This window comes from Chlorocebus sabaeus, chromosome 17 (genome assembly GCF_047675955.1).
Source record: "Chlorocebus sabaeus isolate Y175 chromosome 17, mChlSab1.0.hap1, whole genome shotgun sequence".
NCBI classification, from domain to species: Eukaryota; Metazoa; Chordata; class Mammalia; order Primates; family Cercopithecidae; genus Chlorocebus; species Chlorocebus sabaeus.
In genome coordinates, this window is record NC_132920.1 from 65,218,620 (window position 1) to 65,242,407 (window position 23,788).

General features: G+C 35.1%; 1 protein-coding gene across 1 annotated transcript in view; it reads right to left on the reverse strand.

Moving 5' to 3' along the window:
• The window catches only part of LOC119620186 (protein eyes shut homolog), a 359,552-nt gene that overhangs the window by 60,828 nt on the left and 274,936 nt on the right, over positions 1-23,788 (reverse strand). The window contains exons 7-8 of the mRNA XM_073006120.1: positions 23,139-23,266; positions 5,297-5,411 (exon numbers count right to left, since the gene is read on the reverse strand). Of these exons, the coding sequence (XP_072862221.1) occupies positions 5,297-5,411; positions 23,139-23,266 (243 nt within the window). The remainder of the gene's footprint in view (positions 1-5,296; positions 5,412-23,138; positions 23,267-23,788) is intronic.

The window sequence follows — 23,788 nt, forward strand, 5'->3', positions numbered from 1 at the left end:
TGGATATTTCTGAATTATTGCAGGTTGAAAAATTTCAGGCACATACTGCTATACCGCCATTCAGTGAGCTTATTACAAGTCATATTTTTCCTGGATACGTGTCAACATGCTGTCTCAATTTTCCTTTGTGATACAGAAATATAAACTGTGTATACTTTAATGTTCTGTGTTATGAATATATAAAATGATAGCTTCATATTGCCTTAAACAATATTTCATTAACTTTTTGACAGTTTGGATTACCAGATGTGGTAAGATGGCTGAATAGGAAAAGCTCCGGTCTGCAGCTCCCAGCAAGACTAAAGCAGAAGGCGAGTGATTTCTGATTTCTGCATTTCCAACTGAGGTACCCTGTTCATCTCAGTGGGACTGGTTAGGCAGTGGGTGCAGCCCATGGAAGGCGAGCAGAAGCAGAGTGGGGCATTCCTTGCATGAGAAGTGCAAGGGGTCAGGGACATCCCTACGCTAGCCAAGGGAAGCCATGACGGACTGTGCCATTGTGTCTGGAATTGGTGGGTTCTTGGTCTCACTGACTTCAAGAACGAAGCTGCGGACCCTCGCGGTGAGTGTTACAGCTCTTAACGATGGTGTGTCGGGAGTTTGTTCCTTCTGATGTTCAGATGTGTCTGGAGTTTCTTCCTTCCGGCGGGTTAGTGGTCTTGCTGGATTCAGGAGGAAAGCTGCAGACCTTTGTGGTGAGTGTTACAGCTCATAAAGGTGGTGGGGACCCAAACAGTGAGCAGCAGCAAGATTTATTGGAAACAGCGACAGAATAAAGATTTCACAGTGTGGAAGGGAACCTGGAGTGGGTTGCAACTGCTGGCTTGGGCAGCCTGCTTTTATTCCCTTATCTGACCCCATCCTCATCCTGCTGATTGGTCCATTTTACAGAGAGCTGCTTGGTCCGTTTTGACAGGGTGCTCATTGATGCATTTACAGTCCTTTAGCTAGACACAGAGTGCCAGACAGAAAAGTTCTCCAAGTCCCCACTTGATTAGTTAGACACAGAATGCTGATTGATGCCACAAGGAAGGGGAGAAAATAAGTAAGATCAGAGCAGAATTTAAGGAGACAGAGACACGAAAAACCCTTCAAAAAATCTTTGAATCAAAGAACTGTTCTTTTGAAAAGATTAACAAAATAAACAGACCACTAGCCAGACTAAATAAGGAAAAAAGTGAGAAATCTAGCCATCTGACAAAAGGCTAATATCCAGAATCTACAAGGAAGTTAAACAAATTTACAAGAAAAAAAACTCATAAAAAAATGGGCAAAGTTTATCAACAGACACCCGTCAAAAGAAGTCATTTATGCAGCAAACAAACATATGAAAAAAAGCTCGTCATCACTGGTCATTAGAGAAATGCAAATCAAAACCACAATGAGATACTATCTCACACTAATTAGAATGATGATCATTAAAATGTGGAAATAATAGATGCTGGCGATGATATGGAGAAACAGGAATGCTTTTATACTGCTGATGGGAGTGTAAATTAGTTCAACCATTGTGGAAGACAGTGTGGTGATTCTTCAAGGATCTAGAGCTAGAAATAACATTTGACCCAGCAATCCTATTACTGAGTATATACCCAAATGATTATAAATCATTCTACTATAAAGACACATGCCTACGTATGTTTACTGCAGCACTATTTACAATAGCAAAGACTTGGAACCAACCCAAATGCCCATCAATGATAGACTGGATAAAGAAAATGTGGCACATATACACCATGGAATACTATGCAGTCATAACAAAATAATGAGTTCATGTATTTTGCAGAGACATGGATGAAGCTGGAAACCATCATCCTCAGCAAAGCAACATAGAAACAGAAAAGCAAACATGGCATGTTCTCACTCATAAGTGGGAGTTGAACAATGGGAACAAATGGAGACAGGGAGGGAAACATCACACACTGAGGCATGTCAAGTGGGGTGGTGGGAAGGGGAGGGAGTGTATTAGGACAAATACCTAATGCATGCGGGGCTTAAAACCTAGATGAGGAGTTGATAGGTGCGACAAACCACCATAGTACATGTATACCTATGTAACAAACTTTTACATTCAGCACATGTATCCCAGAACTTAAAGTAAAATAAAATAAAATTTAAAAACTTGAGATAGTTTGAACACTTAAAGTGTGTATTTACCTTTTATTTTCATCGACATCTAAAGATTGTCTATACAATATATATTTTCTAATTTTATTTCTTTCCCTTTAAAAATTGACAATATAACTCAGATATAGTTTTGCATGAAGAAAGAAATACACCCCACCATGAAAGAGGATTTATTAATTTCTTAATTTTAAGAATTTTAAAAATCAGAATTTTACGATTTCTGATTTTTAAGTTTTAAAGTCTATGTTACATAAAAGTAAGGTAGGCATCAACCAGTTTTTGATTAGTACTTCTCTCAACTTTTTCCATCATTTTGTTTCAATAAAGACATCATTTTGTTTCAATAAAGACATTTTATTTCATATTATCTCATGTGAACAGTACATACCTCTATTATGATTAAGTTTACTTCCAATGTAAATTTAGATGGGTAATCCCTGGTTATTGTCTTTTTAAAAATTATTTTGGGCCGGGCGCGGTGGCTCAAGCCTGTAATCCTAGCACTTTGGGAGGCCGAGACGAGTGGATCACTAGGTCAGGAGATCGAGACCATCCTGGCTAACACGGTGAAACCCCGTCTCTACTAAAAATACAAAAAACTCACCGGGCGAGGTGGCGGGCGCCTGTGTGGTCCCAGCTAATCGGGAGGCTGAGGCAGGAGAATGGCGTGAACCCGGGAGGCGGAGCTTGCAGTGAGCTGAGATCCGGCCACCGCACTCCAGCCTGGGTGACAGAGCAAGACTCCGTCTCAAAAAAAAAAAAAAAAAAAAAAAAAAAAAAAAAAAAAAAAAAAAAATTATTTTGATGCACAGAAGTTTCTAAACTTAATTAAATTCAATAAACCATTTAATTTTGTGCCCTATCTAACAAAGTTTAGTCTAATGCATAGTCATAAAGAACATCATCTTTTGTTTTCTTTTTTTGTTGTTGTTGTTTTTGTTTGTTTTTGCTTCATTTTATTCTCTAGAAGTTTTATAAATTTCTCTTTTACTCTCAGATTTATGCTTCATGTAAAATTAATTATTGTGTGGTTTCAGGTAGGGGGTATGGAGTCACTTTTTTTCCATGTGTGTTTTGATAAGAATATGTTCCTTTGTTCATTAAATTATCTTGGTGCTTTTGAGATAAAAAGAAATTTTCCTGTGGATCTATCTTTGAACTCTCCTTTCCTGTGCATGTGTGTGTGGGTATGTGTGTGACATCTTCTAGTTCATCCTTATGCTATGTATTATTCAGGGTTCTCTAGAGGGACAGAACTAGGAAGACAGATTTATATAAAAGGGAAGTTTATTAAGGAGTATTAACTCACATGATCACAGGGTCCACAATAGGTTGTCAGCAAGCTAAGGAGCAAGTAAGCCAGTCTGAGTCCCAAAGCTGAAGAACTTGGAATCCAATATTCGACAGCAGGAAGCATCCAGCAGAGAAAAAAGATGTAGGCTGGGAGGCTAAGCCAGTCTAACCTATTTATGTTTTTCTGCCTGCTTTATATTTGGGCCATGCTGGCAGATAATTAGATGGTGCCCACCGAGATTAAGGGTGGGTCTGCCTTCCCCAGCCCACGGACTCAAATGTCAATCTCCTTTGCCGACATCCTCACAGACACACCCAGGGTCAATACTTAGCATCCTTGAATCCAATCAAGTTGACACTCAGTATTAAGCATCACATGCCAGTACCACACTGCCTTGATACTCTAGCTTGAAAACAACTCTTGAAATCAGGTTTGTAAAATCCTTCAAATTTGCTGTTATTTTTGATTACTTAGCTATTTGAGGTCCTTTGATGTTTCATATCAGTTTTATAATCAGCTTGCCCATTTCTATAAAACACTTGCTAATATCAGTAAGAAGAGAGGACATCATAAAATATTAATTTTTCTAATTCATAAATATAACTTTATTTATAGGGCATATTTAATTTCCCTCTGTAATCTTTTTTTTTTAGTTTTTAGCATAGAGGTCTTGGCCACATTTTGTTAAACGTTTTCTGAAGTGTTTTGATACACTTATAATCATACTTTTTTTCACTTTTATAGTATTAATTTTTAGTTTCATGTCTTAATTCATTGTTGTTATATTACAGAAGCACTATTGGTTTCTAAAAAATTATATATTGAATCCTGGAATTTTGCCATATTTAACTTGTTAGTTCTACTTTTTAATTTTTATAGCTTTCTAATGAATAGTAATGAGGTATGCTTATCACAACCATACTACTTTTATTTATTCTATCTTCATGTTGTAGTTATTTTTCTTACCTTATTTCTCAAAAAATGTATTTTTTGAAAAACAAAGCTTTGCAGAAACATTGGAAGTCCCCTTTGTACTCTCCCTGATTTCATTCTCCCATCTACCTCCCTATAGGTTGCCTTTCAAATAAAGCTGGTGTGTGTAATCCTCAAGTTTGTGTTTATACTTTTGATATATATTTATGTAATTACAGAAGCATGTATACATTTGTTTTACAACTTTGAGTAATATTGTCACACTGTACATTAATAACATTTTCAAATTCAATATTTTTATATTTGTAAGAATTAATACATATAGCTATTGTCTATTCACTTTAACTAGTTTTTAAAATCCCATTGTAAGACTACACCATAATGAATTTGTCCATTCTCTTATGTACAAAGTTTTGTTTCAGATTTGAAGTGAAAATTCCGGTGTATGTCTCTCTCAGTAAATACCTGATAATTTCTCCAATAGACACACCTATAAATAACATTGCTAGGTTGTAAAATATCCCTTACCGTGTGTAGCACAGATATTTTATATTTGTAAATTAATTTCAAAAACTATTCACTAAAAAAAGCCTATTTTGTGGACCCTAACAACCACTAGACTGATTTTATTTCTCATCTAGTTAAAGAGCTTAAAGTATTAGTAACTGGGTTTTACATACTAAGAGTTGTATCACCAGGACTCAATTAGCTTTACACTTACTTTATCATAAAAACACCTCCCACAACATTTATTAATTCCCTCCCAACATAATTCTTATAAATTAAAACCCTATTGCTAAGCTTTACAGAAGTCATACTTAAATATACATATAAGGATATATTTCTCTGGCTGCGATTAATAGGAATATTGGAAATATAGACTGACTGAATCTATTGTATTTTGAAGTGCTAAATTATGTTGCCATGTATTAAATTACTTACTTTGAATCTTCCAATTATATTGAAACACCATTCTTCATTCAGACAGTTGATGCTGAGCAGTTTACAGTGGTCAATTACTTTCTCACAGTTTTTTCCAGTAAATCCTGACATACAGCTGTAAATACATCAGCATAAATTAGAAAAAAATATAATTTAAATATTTTCAGAAAAGCCTATTAACATTATTCCAAAGGAACAAGGCTTTGTTTAAATTATATGGTATTATTAATCATTTTTTTCCTACATACCTGTGATCTTAGCCAAAAACTTCATATTTTTGTATTTGGAAAGAATTACAGGAAACTACATTTTCAATGTATGCTCTTAATAATCTCTTTTGGGAATTCAAGAATAAAATCAACTTTGGCCTAAACTGATAATTAACAATACAATATATGTTTTGGAAAAGTACTGAAATGTGAAGAAAGAGATGACAAATGTGATTTTTTAATGTTTAGTAGAGCCATTATATAGCGATGATGTGCTAACAGGATTTAATCATGACTACATGAATTTGAGACAGGATAGAGTGCCGGTGGATGATAATGGTCTAGTTATAGATGGGCTACTCAGAGGACTTCTGTTTGTTAGTTGTCATTTTTACAATTGTTTTTCAAACAATCTATATTCCAGTCTAATGTACTTCATTAACTGAAATCTACAAGTTGCTAAAGAACACACACTGGTGTTCTGGCTTCCACTGCCCTCACTTCTCATTAATTTGCAGGAAATAGTACTGTGCCTTTAATCATATTTAGTAAACTTTCCATTATAAAATAAATGGAGCCCCAAATGAAATACTATTTTTTCTAATAGAAAAACCAAATATTTTAAGACCAAAAATATCACTTCTCATGACTTTAAGTTGGTAGAAGCTATTTATTAATGAATGGAATTTAACTATGTATTTATTGTTTTAAATCTGTTATAACAACAAAAAATAATTTCATAAAAGGGATCAAAGGCCTTGTTGGCACAATTTCACTGAAATAGCATCAGTAAAATGCCTTAGTAATTTATCTTTCCTGCAGTTTGAGGCACACAGCTTTGCATTTTCATCTTGCAGAATTAAATTATTTCTCCATTTATATCAGAAATAATCATCCAGTTCTTTTTTTTTTCAGCACCCACCACATGCCAGCCACTAGGCTAATTACTTTTACATAATTTTCTTATGTTCTCATTCAATTCTTGTAAGTTGTGAAATATATGATTATTATTTATCACTTTTACAAATGAGGAAACACACTCATAGAAATTACATTAGTTGCTTTGGCCATTTTACTTACAAATTTTAAAGTGGTTAATAAAATTAAATTTGTCCTAACTTTAAGTGTATTATACTCTGCTATTTCATAGATGAAAATCTTTATGGATTTTACTCTACTACTCCACAGACAGTAAGATATATTTACTTTACATCTCTCATTCGGAGGGCCTAGCTAGATATACAGAAATCACTCCAAATACCAACTTAATGAAAGGTAGCATCCCTTCCTATTGAGGATGAGCATGGAGTAGCATAGAGAAGAAGAGAAGAGCTTTAGCATATCCTAAAAGTTGATGAGTTTCAATCTTCCTTTTGAGTTAGAATGGACTGAATTGGCCAACAGCAGTTAAAGATGCATGCGATATTTGGACTTATTTTGTGTTGCAGTTTCCAAAGAACAGGATCAGGTCTATGACTTGAAGAATGAATATTCAGCCATTAAGAAGAATCAGATCCAAAGGGTGTTGGACGAGCACTGGGCAGCAGCAACTCTGAGAAAGTGTTTCTAAACACAGCAGGTTTTATTGATCCAATTAAAAAAAAAAAAAAAAAAAAAGGGCCAAAGATTTTCTACTCTCATATATACGAGGTAAGAGGCCCCCAAATACTATCTGCAATGTGTGGCCCAGAGAGGTTTAATCCAAAGGTGGAGGACTAATGTGTACTAGGCTTAATACCTGGATGATACAATAATCTGTACAACAAATCCCCATGACCCAAGTTTACCTGTGTAAGAAACCTGCACTTGTATCCTAAACTTAGAAGCCCTCCCCTCTCCTCCCTTCCCGTCCCCTCCCCTCCCCTTCCTTCGGAAAATTTTCCTACTGAGTTTCAGGCAATCAACTCCAATCCGCAACTCGCAGTGATGGCTTGAAATCTAAAAGGAGCTTCCAAGTCTTACTCGTAAGAAAAATTACATCCTATCAACTCAGCCTGCTCTCAAGGAAACAGACAGTTTCAATAGTAGCCTTGACATTGAAGAATGCAAAACAGACAAAACAAAAGCAAAGAAAACAAAAGCAAACTCTGGAACAACATAGACCTTTTTAAGAAATGTGTTTACAAAAGTGCATTAAATCCTGTTGAAATGGTCAGAGAGACTTACAGCTAACTAATTTGAGCTACGCTAGGTGTCCAGCAGCCATTTTCGTCAGAGGCCAATTGTGGTAAATATGGGGGGAGAGAAAAGAAAGACTTTTCAGATCACCATGTTTCTAAAACATCCAATTTATAGTTGTGTTTTATATAAAACTATTTTGAGACTTTAGGGTAAGGGTAACCTCATGATTGTGATGGAAATATTTAAGGTGTCATTTTAGTGGTAAAATGGGAGATGATAGATAGGAAAGCAGCGAGGATCTGTGAAGATACATGAAAGGGAAGGAAAAAAAAAACACAATGAAAATAAAATACAATAGTGGAAAAGAGGAGACAAAAAAAAAAAAAAAAAAAAAAAAAAAAAAAGAAAAGCATACTCTAATCTTCTTTTACTTGTTTTCTTCCTAAAATGATTTCTTAACCACCGACTTCAATATCTTTCTATTATTAGGTTTCCTTTTCCCAATAAAGCCAATATTCATTAGTTAATTAGCTTTACTCTATTTTTTGGACATAGTATTCCAAACTTTGTCCAGTGACCTGTGGAATGCACACTACTGATTTTAATGAGAAGTGTCAGGCACTGTTGGGAACGCAGCATTAATAGAGTAGGGACGGCAATGTCAGAACAAAATTCCATCACCAGCATTTTGATAAATGTTTTATGTAATACAGAACTATTAGTATTTATAACTGCTATTTAGTTTTAAAGTTAGAATAATTTATAAATTAAAATAAAAATCAGTGAAACAATATTTACTACATCTTAAATAGGTTTCAAAATGTATTTTTTAAATATTAAGAAAAGCCCATAAATTTAATAAAATTAAAAATAAAATGTTCAATATTTTACTAACAATTAGTAAAAATTATTACTGTATTAAAATAATAAAGTAATTTCATAAAACAAAAAATTAGAAAAAAAAATTTTTAAAGCGTTAACTTCAAATTAGAAGTATACTTTTGCTTAAAGTTTTCCAGTGGCCAAAACAGCTTTTTCAAACTCTATACTAGTCTAGTAAATGGAAAGGAGATAGCTATAAACTAATTTCAAATAGTTTTCTCTTCCTGTGCTATCTTGAAATACTCTCATCACTTGTTTGAAAGCTTGGAATCAATTTTTGATACATTTTTTTCCAGGACATGAACAAAATTGTATTTATATTTTTTATAATGTTTAAGTTGTAATTTTTGCCTCAAAGCATTGTAGTTCACATTTGTCTCTCTGGTTTCATCATGCATACATGGAGATTCTGATTGAAAGTTACTTGTATCAGTTTCAATGCTGTCATGTACCTATTCCACTACTTGGGCAAAAAAGCCTTTGAAGGAAATTAAGATTTACTTTTATAATAGAATCTTTGCAACACTATTGCATGCTTACACACTGTGACTTGTATGAGCACAGACAAATGTCTAGACTTATGGACTACTTCATATGATGAATTTATCTTTTAACCATAAACTGAGCAACAAGGTCACTTCCTGGATCTCAGGAAGCAAATAATTCAGATGTAAAAGTTATTTAAAGATGAAAATAAGAATCTTAGACAAAACCATATGTATTTGATAATTAAAATTAACATGCTATGCCTCTATCCTAGAATATAGAAAGCTAGTATTAAACCTATTAAAATAGCAACTCCTCTGCCTTATTACACATTAGTTTATGGGGAAGGGAGGGGAAATTAAAAATACATGAGTATAATGACAGATAGGGAGAGGCACTATATAATTAATTAATTTAATTCAGATAAAAGTGGAGGGAGAAATTGAGAAGAGGTATTTCAAGGCCTTGTCAGGATCAACAGGAAAGGCATCTTTGAGGAGATAATAGTTGAGTGAATAGCTGAAGGAGTGTACAAATTGCTACTATGCTTTCTGGGAAGCATGCACTTCAGAAAAGGGAATGGCAAATACTGAGGATTGAAGCAGGAGGTCCTTGAGATATTCAGGAAACATCTCAAAGATCAAAGTGGTGACTTAGTAGGAGATGGTGGCAGAGAGATAGGCAGGAGGAAAATATGGCTCACCTTGTAAGCATTTTAAATACTTTATGTTTCATTAATGCACGGGAACCCCCTGAATCACATCGGCAGAGGAATAACATGATTTTTAAACATATATTTTATGTGGATTTTTTGTGGATAAAAAAATGATAAACAAGCAAACTATTTTACACTTGCTTTACCTGTAACTTTCAGCATCTAAAATAATGACAATCTGTTTTCTAGTTGCTCAGGTCAAAAACTATAGAGCCATTATATTTGTTCTTTTTCTTTCTCATTCAATCCACTCTAAAGAAACATTGTATTGACTCCATCTTAAATATACATCCACAACCCAACCCCTTCTTACTATGCCCTCCCTCCAATTCTAATCTAAGTCACTGTCCTACCCAGATTACTATACTACAATTACTATAATAGCTTCCTAACAGGTCTCTTTGCATCTGCCCATGTCTGTACAGTTTCCTTTCAAAACAACAGTCACACGACAATTTAAAAATATAAGCCAAATAATATAACTCATTTGCCAGCAACACTGCAACACTTGCCATTGTACTTAGAGTGAAAATGAAAGACTTTAAAAAGGCATTCATGATCTAAAATTGCCCCAGATTCTGATTTCTCTTCTATCTTCATTTCTGCTACTTCCCTTGCTTTCTCCAGAGCAGTTAGTCTGGACTCATGCATGGGTAGGCTGAATAGGCTAAGGATTTTGCAATAGGTACTTCTTAGACAGCTGTACATTCCCTCACATCATTCAAATCTCCACCAAAATATTAGCTTTTTTGATGAGACATCCATTCACTATTTGACATGCACCTGATTGAAGGTTCGATAATCCCAGCTACTCAATTACTCGGGAGGCTGAGGTGAGAAGATTGCTTGAGCCCAGGAGGTGGGGACTGACATGAGCTTGGTTCGCAACACTACATGCCAGCCTGGGTGAAAATGTGAGACCGCGTCTCTAAAAACTAAAAAATTAACATAAAAAATGAAAGAAAAAGAAAATATATTGTGGATACTTGGAAAATATTCTGTGGACAAAATGAGATACAGAAGGCACAGTGGAAGAATATTGGATATTAAGAAATATTGGAGGTTGTGCAGAGCATTATGGGGCTAAGGTTCCTTTAATCAGGTATGCCAGGAAGACTTAAAGATTTCATAATGTTAATTCAAATTTTATGTGCATATGTCCGTACTAACTTATTATATTTTATATGGAAATTAATACATCCAAGGAAGGAAAAAAGTTTATACTTATGAGAACATATGTTCTTAAATGAGGCGCTTAAGGGGCCAGATTACAGGATACCTCCTGTCACCTATAACAGTACCCCAGAATGTAAAGTCTTATTAATAGTATCAAAAGCTACTCTTGATGAGAAAATGGCAACAATGTCCTAGATATTTTTAGTAGTTATATAGTTTATGACCAGAATCTGAAGTTAAAAACGATATTTAAACTTTAAAAAACTTTTTCCTATGTTAAATTTCAGAATGATTGATTCAAAAGTTAGCCTTATAAATGTGACTATTGATTTCAAGCAAAGAAAAAGGTAGCAGCCCAGCTTTAGAGATAATTAACTCCAAAAGATTAAGCTTTCCTGTTGAATATTATTGAGTGACCAAGTGGAAGCATTCCATTAATTAATAAATTCCTCATGCAAATATGTGATTGCTGTTTTAAAAATCATTTTTGAAAATTAACAAGAAAATATGATTTTATTATATGTTGAAATATGTATACCTATGCATGTCTGCAAATTCAGTGTTCTATTTCAAAGTCACAGTGCATACATACTTAATTAGTTGTATTTGTGACATAAACTGAAAACCTTAACTTTACCCATGACTGACATGGTGAGATTTATCACAAGCCAAATTAAATAAATGCTGAGACTGACTTGGGGGTGGGGGTGGGGGAAGGTATGTTAATACATCAAATTGAAATTTCAGTAGTGTAAGTTATAATAATCTAAATTCAGTGAGTAGAAAGCAGGAAAAAAAATATAATAAGCTGAGAATATAAAAGAGAACATCATTACCCCTTGAAATATCTCAGAATCTGGGAGGAGAAAATAAAAGGCTTAGAAAGCAAAATTCTCAGTACCACAACATTTCTGATTTTTAAAAACATAGTTTTCATATTTTTCTAATATCTATTCAGTGGCATATTTTACAAAGTTTTCTCCCAATTAATTTGGTTAAATAGTTGATTTTCAGACTTGAAAAATTGTTATATTAGAAAGACACCAGGTGGCTTAATGAAACTTCATTTCCTGGTTCATTTCCTCATTTTACTCTAAGCAGTAAAAGTTTGATCCTCCTGATATGTTGAGAATATTGGAGTCATTGCATTCAGTAAAAATTGAGAGAGAGAGAGAGAGAGAGAGAGAGAGAGAGAGAGAGAATGTTTGTGTGCGTAAAATGGCAATATTAATAATGTAGTTCATGATAATCTTCAAAGCCAGTACGTGATTTTGGTGAATAAACACTTTCCACTCTACACAAGTGGGAAGTATGGTGGAGAATTCAGAAACCTACATATCAGGTCACAATGACTTTCCCTTCTGAACCTCCATCCAAGAGGTGATCAAGGACTCTAGGAACCATCACTGGAGCTGTGTCCTGCAGCGTCGTGGACAATGCCACCTGTGTAAGTGAAGTGGAGTACAGAGTCCTGTAGATTTAGCATTGCCTTTGGAGGAATTTCCAAATGTCTATTGAGCTCTGTGAGCTCCTAACAAAACCCAGCACTACTAACTTCATAACAAAACTCACAGTCAACCCACTCTGATCTACCTTTGAGGCCGTTAAAATTAATCCCTGATTACCATTACCTCAGATACCCCAGGAAGTCAGCAGTTTCCAAGTCATCCCTCAATGTGTGATTCTTTTCCCCCAAGCAGCTCTGTACACTTCTTTCATATTCTTCTTAGGAATCTCTTTCCTTTGACTGTAAACTCTCAAGTGGTGGCTATTCTCTCTCCCTCTTCTCTCACAGCTCAATGTCTACATGTTGTATAGTTGTCTTTATCTTTTCCTCATGTCCTATCCTCCTTAAAAGCCTTACTTATTTGAAGATGATGCCATCAAACCATGCTACCCATATCTTCTCCTTGTCATAGTCATAGCTAACCTTCCTGAGCATCCCCTCGAATTCTTTAACATTTAACATCTGACTTGTTATATCTTTCTCTAATGTAATCCCAACCTTACTTTCTTTGTTTGTTTGTCTGTTTTGAGACAGAGTTTCACTCTTGTTGCCCAGGCTGGAGTGCAATGGTGTGCTCTAGGCTCACCACAACCTCCACCTCCTGGGATCTATGGATTCTCCTGCCTCAGCCTCCCGAGTAGCTGAGATTACAGGCATGTGCCGCCATGCCTGGCTAATTTTGTATTTTTAGTAGAGACAGTGTTTCTCCATGTTGGTCAAGCTGGTCTTGAACTCCTGACCTCAGGTGATCCTCCCGCCTCAGCCTCCCAAAGTGCTGGGATTACAGGCATGAGCCACCATGCCCTGCAATCCCAACCTTACTTTGTTATTTTTTCCAACTTTATTGAAGCATAATTGACAAAGTTATATAAATTTAAAGTGTAAAACGTGATAATGATTTGGTATACTATATATTGTGAAATGATTACCCTTAGTTAACATATCTGTCACCTTGCACAGTTATCATTTGTATGTGTGGGGGGATAGCAGGTAAGATCTATTCTCTTAACAAATTTCAAGTATGCAATGCAACATTTTTAGCTATAGTCATTACTTTGAACATTAATTCCCCAGAGGTTATTCATCTTTTTTGTCTTTTTTTTTTACTTGATACATACTGTTTGTACATATTTATGAGATACATGTGATATTTCGTTTCATGCTTAGAATATGTGATGATCAAGTCAGATTTAGGGCATCCATCACTTCCGGTATTTACCATTTCTATGTCTTGGAAACATTTCAAGTTCTTTCTTCTAACTGTACTGAAATATACAATATTATAACCCTTGGAACACCCTTCCCTATTTCTCTCAGCCCCAACTGCCTGAAAACCAGTATTCTGTTTCTATGACTTTGACTTTAAAAAATTTTACATATTAGTTAGATGATACAATGTTTGTCTTTCTCTGTCTGATTTATTTCACTTAGCATAATGCACTCAACATTCATCCACGCTGTCGCAGATGACAGAATTTCCTTCTTTATGTGGCTGTGCAATATTACATACATACACATGCAAACACATCACATTCTCTTTATCACAATGGCCAAGGCATGGAGAACACCTAAGTGTCTTCATTGTTTCAATATCTGCAAAGTTTATTTATTTGCAACATTAGCATCTCCGAGGAGTATATTGTCTCAACTCAAAGATCTGAATTTTCCCTCTAACTCTACAACCTACTCCCACTCTAGTATGCTATATACTACCATAATATATAACTATATTATCTTCACAATGTTAACTTACATAATCTTGATGTTAAGTATTTTATATTCTATGCACAGCCTCATTTCTCTTTCTAATTTACTCCTTGTAGTTCTTTTCTCCCCCAGCGCTTATTCCATCCCACAATCCATTGACCCTACCAACATTTCAGTGTCTATCATCCCCAACATATTCTCTACTGCCTCCTTGTGTGAATTAGATTACACCTTTTACTTCTATAATCACTTATTGCATACACCCTTAAATCACTCTCTTTCCCCTCCATTGTCATACCCTGGTCAAGACTCAACCCTACTTTAATTCAACACCCTAACTATTTCTGATGGGCATACGAGTAAACTACACTGGGTTTGAGATTGACACACATGATTGTAGACTGAACTTACTTTAAATTCATGTTCACTTACTTCAAGGAGATGCTGTAGCATGTCAATAATGCTCTATTTTCCTCATACTCACTTTGATTGCTATTTCATCAGACATTGCTGCTTACTTCACCTGAGTCCATCAGAAGACACTTTCCAAATGATTCAACAACCACACATTTAAAGCAACCTATTCTATTTTTCCTTCCATTACAATTCATTTAACATCTGCCATCCTATCTAAGCTAACTCCTCTGCTTGTGCCCTATATCCCAACCCACTTCTACCACTACCTAAAAATAAACTATTTTGAACCTTCCTTAGTTGCCAGTTTATTAGCTTCTCTAATAATTGTCTGTATTTTTCTCATCTTAACTCATGGAGTCCTTTTAAATCTCATATTCTAATCCATTAACTCCCTCAAATATGAGTGTCCCAAGTCTCAGTCTAAAACCTTCTCATGTTCCTATCTGGGCTCAGTGTGACGTAATTTCATTGAGTTACCTGTTTTGATTTCTATTTTTTCTAAGCTAACTTCTTTCTTTCTTTCTTTCTTTCTTTCTTTCTTTCTTTCTTTCTTTCTTTCTTTCTTTCTTTCTTTCTTTCTTTCTTTCTTTCATCTATTTATTTATTTTACATTTAGGGACTACAAGTGTAGTGTTTGTTTGTTTGTTTGCTTGTTTTTTGTTATTTTAACATGGATATATTACATAGTGGTGACGTCTGGGCTTTTAGTGTACCCATAACCCAAATAGTGAATATTTTACCCAATAGTACATATTTCATTCTTACACCCTCTCCACCTCTACCATCCCACCTTTTAGAATCTCCAATATCTATTATTCTACCCTGTATGTCAATGTGTACCCACTGTCTAGTTCCCACTTTTAAGTGAAAAGTTAGGATTTTTACTTTCTGGTTCTGAGTCATTTCATTTATGATAATGGTATCCAGTTCCATCCATGCTACACAAATATATGATTTTATTATTTTGGATGCCTAAGTTGTATTTCATGGTGTGTGTGTGTGTGTGTGTGTGTGTGTGTGTGTGTGTGTGTGTCGTTTTTAATCCAGTCATCCATCGATGGACACTTAGACTGATTCCATGACTTTGCTATTGTGGATGGTACTGTGATAAACATATGAGTGCAGATGTTATTTTGATATAATGATTTATTTTCTTTTGGGTAGATATCCAGTAGTAGGATTGCTGGATCAAACGGTAGTTCTATTTTTATCTCTTTGAGAAATCTTCATACTGTTTTCCATAGAGATGTACTAATTTCTTTTTCTATCAACAGTGTGTAAGCATACCCTTCTCTCTGTATCCTTGTCAACATCTGTTGTTTCTTGACTTTTTAGTAATAACCATTCTGATTGGTGTAAAATGGCATCTCACTGTGGTTTTAATGTATTTATCTGATGATTAAAGATGTTGAGCATTTTTTTATATATTTGTTGGCTGCTTGTATGTCTTCTTCAAATAAAAAAAAATATTTCTTCATGCCTTTTGCTGACTTTTAGTGGGGTTATTTGATTTTTTCCTTACTGAGGAGTTTGAGTTTCTTGTAGATTCTGGATATTAGCCTTTCAATGGATGGTTTCCTTGAAAATGTTTCTCCTATTCTATAGGTTGTCTGTTTATTCTGTTGGCTTAAAATTATACTACAAGGTTACAGTAACCAAAACAGCATGGTATTGATATAAAAAATAGACACATAAAATCATGAAACAGAATAGAGAACCACATACCTACAACAAATTGATCTTTGACAAAGTCAACAAAAATATACACTGGGGAAAGAACATCCTATTCAATAAATAGTGCTGGGAAAAATAAAGAATTACAGGCAGAAGAATAAAACTAGACCCCTATCTCTTACCATATTCAAAAATTAACTCAAGTTAGATTACAAACTTAAACATAAGACCTGTCATTACAAAAATCCTAGGGGGAAAAAACAAAACAAAACAAAACAAAACAAAACCAGGAGAAATTCTTCCAGACACTGGCCTAGGCAAATAATTAATGACTAAGTTATCAAAAAGAAATGCAACAAAAACAAAAATTGACCAAAATTGAATATAATTAAAATAAAGGTTTCTGCACAGCAAGTTTCCTGGTTTTAAATGTCATGTCTCTGGCATTGGTTTCCAAATTTATTTATTTAGCCCTGATAATTTTTCTAAAATGGAAACATACTTGATATCTACTTCAGTATCTCTACTTGGCTCTTATAGGTGTCTTGTCTAACACTTTCAAAACTGACATCTTGTTTTCCTCTTCTGACAACCAGGCCCTTTTTTCTACAGACTTTTCCATTTTGGAAATGGTATTAGAAAACTGTTTAGGTTTATTTCCCAACCTTTCAATTGAGCAAACAACCTTAGAGTTATCCTTGACTTATTTATGTTACTTCACATCTAATCTTTCAGCAAAAGATCGAATTATTCTTAGAAATATATTCCATATCTGATCCTTAATTACCATAATCACAAGTCATCTTGATGGCAGTGTCAGTCACCACCAACTCTGGGCTACATAGTCACAGTAGTTTTCTAAGTGGTCTCCTTTCCATTGAGAACATACACCAACACTCTATTCAATAAAATTGAGTCAGAGTGATCATTTAAAGCAGTATCTGCCTACTAGAATGTAAGTTTCTTATGAAAATAGCTTCTTGTCTCTTTAAATTTTTTTGGTCTTTTTAATTGTTGCAGAAGAGTTTTACTTAGAGTAGGAAAGTTTCTGAAAAATATATAAATATTCTTTAAATTAAATAAATTAGTCATTTAATGTCACAGCCCAAGTCAAGACCTTCTATTTCAATCATAAAGATACAAAATAATTATTACATATAAATTACATAATGCATCAAATAAATTAGTTAGAAAATATTCTATACATAGCATAGTAAAATAATTTAGAAATACAAAAATGAGGTGGCGTGTCCAAGATGGCCGAATAGGAACAGCTCCAGCCTCCAGCTCCCAGCGTGAGTGACACAGAAGATGGGTGATTTCTGCATTTTCAACTGAGGTACTGGGTTCATCTCACTGGGGAGTGCCGGACAATCGGTGCTGGTCAGATGGTGCAGCCCGACCAGGGAGCTGAAGCAGGGCAAGGCATCACCTCACCTGGGAAGTGCAAGGGGGAAGGGAATCCCTTTTCCTAGCCAAGGGAAACTGAGACACACAACACCTGGAAAATTGGGTAACTCCCACCTTAATACTGCGCTTTACCAAGGGTCTTAGCAAAGGGCACACCAGGAGATTATATCCCACACCTGGCCCGGAGGGTCCCACGCCCATGGAGCCTCCCTCATTGCTAGCATAGCAGTCTGAGATCTAACTGCAAGGCAGCAGGGAGAGGGGCGCCCACCATTGCTGAGGCTTAAGTAGGTAAACAAAGCTGCCATCCAAAGGAACGCAGCTGACAGGCCTTGCCATCTCTGTGAACTCCTAGATTTTGAAGACAAAATTTATTCTTTTACTCCTCTTAGCTTGAGTAAGGCTTTGGACAATTGATAAATGTTAGAAAAAACTGAAAAGGGAGATATCTGACTCCCAGCTAAAAAGGACATACGTAGACTTCAAAATTTAAGGTATTTGTAATTCAAGTTTATAATCATTTTCATCCAAATTACTATATAATGCAAGACTTTTTAGTAAACAACATATTTAGTGGAAAAATTTCTTATTCCCAAATCATTTCTTACTATGTGAATAGGAGCATAAAGAAATACTTATCTACAAAATAGTAAGCTATTTATGACAAATTACTAGCCAGAAAACACTGCTTAGATTATATAATATTAATTCATTTGGATTTTGGATTGTGTGTCAGTTTCTAAAACAGACAGGCATAAAGGCAGTGTAAAATGTTCAGCCACCACAATATAGACATTATTATTTGAAAACAACTCAACTTTTAATTTGGGGATATTTATGAATATCTAAGTATTTATTCTGATCATACAAAGAGTAAATATGTATTTCTCCATGTTATGATACACTGCCATAATGTATTCCTTTTAAATAATCAAATATTGATGATATTTGATTAGATATTTAGTGTTACTTAATTAGACATAAATATTACTTGAAATTATACTGGGGGGTGCACCCAATATGACCGAATAGGAACAGCTCAGGCCTGCAGCTCCCAACGTGAGCAACACAGAAGACAGGCGATTTCTGCATTTTCAAGTGAGGTACCAGGTTCATCTCACTGGGGCGTGTCAGACAGTTGGCGCTGGTCCGCGGGTGCAGCCCCTCCAGCAAGAGCTGAAGCAGGGCGAGGCACCACCTCACCTGGGAAGCTCAAGGGGGAAGGGGATTCCTTTTCCTAGCCAAAGGAAATTGAGACACACAACACCTGGAAAATCGGGTAACTCCCACCCTAATACTGTGCTTTAGCAAGAGTTTTAGCAAATGGCATACCAGGAGATTATATCCCACACCTGGCCCAGAGGGTCCCATGCCCACGGAGCCTCCCTCATTGCTAGCACAGCAGTCCGAGATCTGACTGTAAGGCGGCAGTGAGGCTGGGGAAGGGGTGCCCACCATTGTTGGGCTTAAGTAGGTAAACAAAGCCTCCAGGAAGCTCACACTGGGTGGAGCCCACCACAGCTCAAGGACACCGGCCTGCCTCTGTAGATTCCACCTTTGGGGACAGGGCATAGCTAAACAAAAAGCAGCAGAAACCTTGGCAGAGGTAAATGCCCCTGTCTGACAGCTTTGAAGAGAGCAGTGGATCTCCCAGCACGGACGCTGAGATCTGAGAACGGACAGACTGCATGCTCAAGCGGGTCCCTGATCCCTGAGTAGCCTGACTGGGAGACATCCCCCACTAGGTGGAGACTGACACCTCACACCTCACACAGTGGGGTACACCCCTGATATGAAGCTTCCAGAGCCAGAATCAGAGAGCAACATTGACTGCTCAGAAATATTCTATCTTCTGCAGCCTCCGCTGCTGATACCCAGGCAAACAGGGTCTGGAGTGGACCTCAAGCAAACTTCAACAGACCTACAGCTGAGGGTCCTGACTATTAGAAGGAAATCTAACAAACAGAAAGGACACCCACACCAAAACCCCATCAGTGCCTCACCTCATCAAAGACCAAAGGTAGATAAAACCACAAAGATGGGGAAAAAGCAGTGCAGAAAAACTGGAATTTCAAAAAATCAGAGCGCATTTCCCCCTCCAAAGGAACGCAGCTCATCGCCAGCAACAGAACAAGGCAGGACGGAGAATGACTTTGACGAGTTGAGAGAAGAAGGCTTCAGTCGATCAAACTTCTCAGAGCTAAAGGAGGAACTACGTAACCAGTGCAAATAAACTAAAAACCTTGAAAAAAGAATGGATGAATGGATAACTAGAGTAATCAATGCAGAGAAGACCTTAAAAGAACTGATAGAGATGAAAACCATAACATTAACACGAGAACTATGTGACAAGTGCACAAGCTTCTGTAGCCAACTCAATTAACTGGAAGAAAGAGTATCAGCAATTGAAGATCAAATGAATGAAATGAAGTGAGAAGAGAAGAGTGGAGAAAAAAGAGTAAAAAGAAATACAAAAATGAATAAAACACATTCTTCTTGAATATCTTACAGTAGAGTAGGTTTTTCTAGTAATTCAAAATCATTTTCATAAAGTAGTCAGCAATATTACAAAAATATTTGATTTTCTTTTAATAGATAACTAATAATTTAGTGCACAATAAAACTACTTGTATGGCTAAAGATTAACCATTTACAATATGTGAGTAATCTAACTTAGTGGTTTGTAAAGAATTTCAGCATATTTACGTGGAAAGTTTTCAGTTATAAATAACATAATCCTAACTCAAACAGACTAAATCAATGCAGGGAATTATTGGCTCATATTGTTAAACTGTCTATAGGCAGTTCTTTCTTCATAAAGAAATTGATCATTGTTCTGGCTCTGTTTTTAATCCTTTCAGATGTATATCTGTTTTGGCTTTGTCTCCTTGCTGAACTTCATGGTTGCAAAATGACCTCCAGTTGCAAAATGACCTCCAGTTGCAAAATGACCTCCAGTTGCACAATTACATGCACTAAGAATACATACAGTTTCTTAGTGTCACTGTAGAGTTTGACTTTCATTTCCCTTTAAAACCTCTAGTAGGAGTTTCATTGTTAATCTTAAGTGCAGACTTTCTTCCAAATGGTTAAAGTATCAACTTGCAAAAGTGCCAAATATACCTTGAAAAAATTTACCTTCTAGGGCCAAACAAGCAAGTAGGGGGTGAAAAAGTTATCTCACTTTTGTAGACGGAGAGCAGTAATGCTAGAGAAAAGTTAGAGGAATTATCTAGGAATTCCTAGTATTTGGATGGCTAAACCACCACCCAAATACTGGTCAAGTATCCTTTTTTAAATATTTGTTGCATTTTTTGCAATTGTTGTATTTCACAAACACCATATTATTTTCAAATTATTATCCAAAGTATTACATAAACAATCAAATCATTCTTCTGTAATTTAAGAGAGTCGCCAAAATTGTATTCAATCTGTCTGATACCTCCAAGACATCAATTATTCCTTTTCCTTTCCTATCAGGCTCTACTTGTGTGCTACCTGCTCCCAGCTTTGCCACTTTTGATACTTTACAACTCTTTCTGCTCATAATAATAACATTTTTATGCTAACTTCCCATAGACACCTAAAGCTTACAGTCTCCTAGGTGGTAAGGAATTTTCTGATTTTTAACTACAGGAGAAAATTAATTTCTTTCTAACTATATTGCTTTAAGTTACTAGGTACCAAATAAAAATTTCCATAACCAATGTTTCACTGTCTTTCTCAAGGAGGTAATTCTGCTTCAGTTTCTCTCTCATCTACCCATATAAATTTAGATCAATAGCATATATTCAGGTAGGAAACTAGTATCATCATAATCACTCTATTCTTCTCCTTTCCACATTTGACTCCTTTTCACCTTAACACATATTTTTTCTCCCAAATTCAGAAGAACAAAACTTCAGTAGAAAAGAATAGTTAAACTAGGTGGAAGGTATAAGACAATTTCCCACATTGATGCTGTTTAAGGCCAAGCTCATCTTGACTAACAGTTCTCAAAGTATGGCGTCTCTAGATCAGGAGCATCAGCATCACTTACGACTTTGTTGGAAAGGTACATTTGCAATCCTCATTCCAGACCTATTAAATTATAAACACTAGAGACAAGGAACAACCATTGGTACTTTAGCTCTTCAAGAAGTTCTAATTTCAAAGTGTTAGAGTCACTGACCTCAGAAAACGTACCTCATAAGTTAGTAACACACATAAATCCTTAACATAAAAGCATTGAAGTCAAGTCGTTTTTATTTATTATTATATTCACTAATATTCTTTGACTCATATGAGAACAGAAAAATAGATTTCAGGACTAATTTCCTGTCATTATTTTTCAACTTCACACTTAATTAATATTTATTATATCTCAATTATTTCAACAGAGCCAGAGGAGTTAGCAATTTTCTTTCTAATCAGTCAGTTTTACGTTTGTGGAGGAGATGTGTCTGGTTTTTTTTTTTTTTTTTTTTTTTTAAGTTGATCACTTTTCTAAGTACATTCACTAATATACTAGCATATTTAGGAATAGAAATAGAATTGTAAATTAAAAGTAAATGTTTTTAAAGGGATAGTATTTAGGTTTACTGATGAATTAATACACGATTGAAGGTATGCAAAAATTTGACCGAATGGGTTAGAGTTTTCAGTATCTTGATATAATGATGAGGTTTATTGTCACTTCTTTTGAAAAAGTCACATTTCAAAAGGTTAATAAAAAAAAAAAAAACTTTAAATTTGGATTCCTTTGAAATAGATTAAAGTATTGTACAGTGTGAAGTGGATGCATATTCTAAGTTTCTTTTCAGTGTGTTCCAAGGCTATTCTGTACCCCACATGTTAATTTTCTGCTTTTATGAATTATTCTAAAATTTTAAGGCTACTTACTGCTTTTCAATAATGCCCAACAGAATTTACTTTAAGCAGCCAGATAAAAGTCAAGCAAGTGTGAAGAGTACAAATTGTACTTCTTAATGATGTGAGAAAATGTCTATAAAGCTATTTAAAATTGACTAAATTATATGCCCAGATATTTAGGTCACTTCTGCCATTTATAAAGAGTAATCTGTGGCAAATTATTACTTAAAGAAATAATGAATTCCTAAAAGTCTGCCTAAAGACCCTAACTAATATCTATCTGCTGAGGTCTGTGAAATACAGGAAGAAATAGTTATTCTATTATTTTAAAATATTTCAACACTATGTGTATAATAGAAATAATACTACAGAGACATACATCTCTCTTTTCTTTCTAGACCTTCAATTATTATTTGGTTATATTAAAACCTCCATTATGAAACAAAGTATTTGTTTTATAACCGTACACCTAAATTATGCTTGATAATTTCTCAAATATTTATTTTAAATTAATACCATAACAATTAATCCAAAACATGGAACAAAATTTTACTTTAAATTAAAATAGAATATTATATATAATTAAGTAAAAGTTAGGGTTAAAACCAGAACATCATTATATTTTTATTCACATGATTTAAAAATCCATATATTTTATATTAAAAATAAACAGAAAATTAATTATACCTGCAATGATAATCTTTCTCACATTTCTTAAATGTAGCATTATTCTTCAAAGGAAATGACTCACATGATGTTTGAATGCTCTTACAAAGCATATCTGTAAATATTGGTGAACAGATGCACATAACATCCTACGAAAGATTAAAAAACATTTTTACAAAGTAGTTTGGATATTTTAAAGGTAATGAATGGGTTCTTACCTGGAGAAGGGCTAAAACTATTTTCATGAACTTGGAGTAGAAATTATCTGTCAACATTGTGGCAGATTCTATTTTCCAAAATGTCACAACACCTTCTCCCATCTCACACAGTCTTCCTGCTATGTGAAATCAAAACTCCTCTATTATGAGTCAGGGTCTACATTCCCTTCCTCTTGAATGTAAGCAGGATTGTGACCCTGGATAAAAGGATGCTTTAAACGCCATATAGATTCTATCTAATTATCTTAGGGTTCTTGCTCTTTGAACCCAGCCACCATGCTCTCAGGAAGTGCAGGCCACATGGAGAAATCATGTTTAGGGTTGTGGCTAATAGGCCCAGTTGTGGGCCAACCTAAGAGCCAACATTAACTACCAAACATGTGAATAAGAGAACTTTCAAGATGAAGTCCAAGTCTAGACACTTTCTGATGGCAACCTCAGAGGGACTCTAAA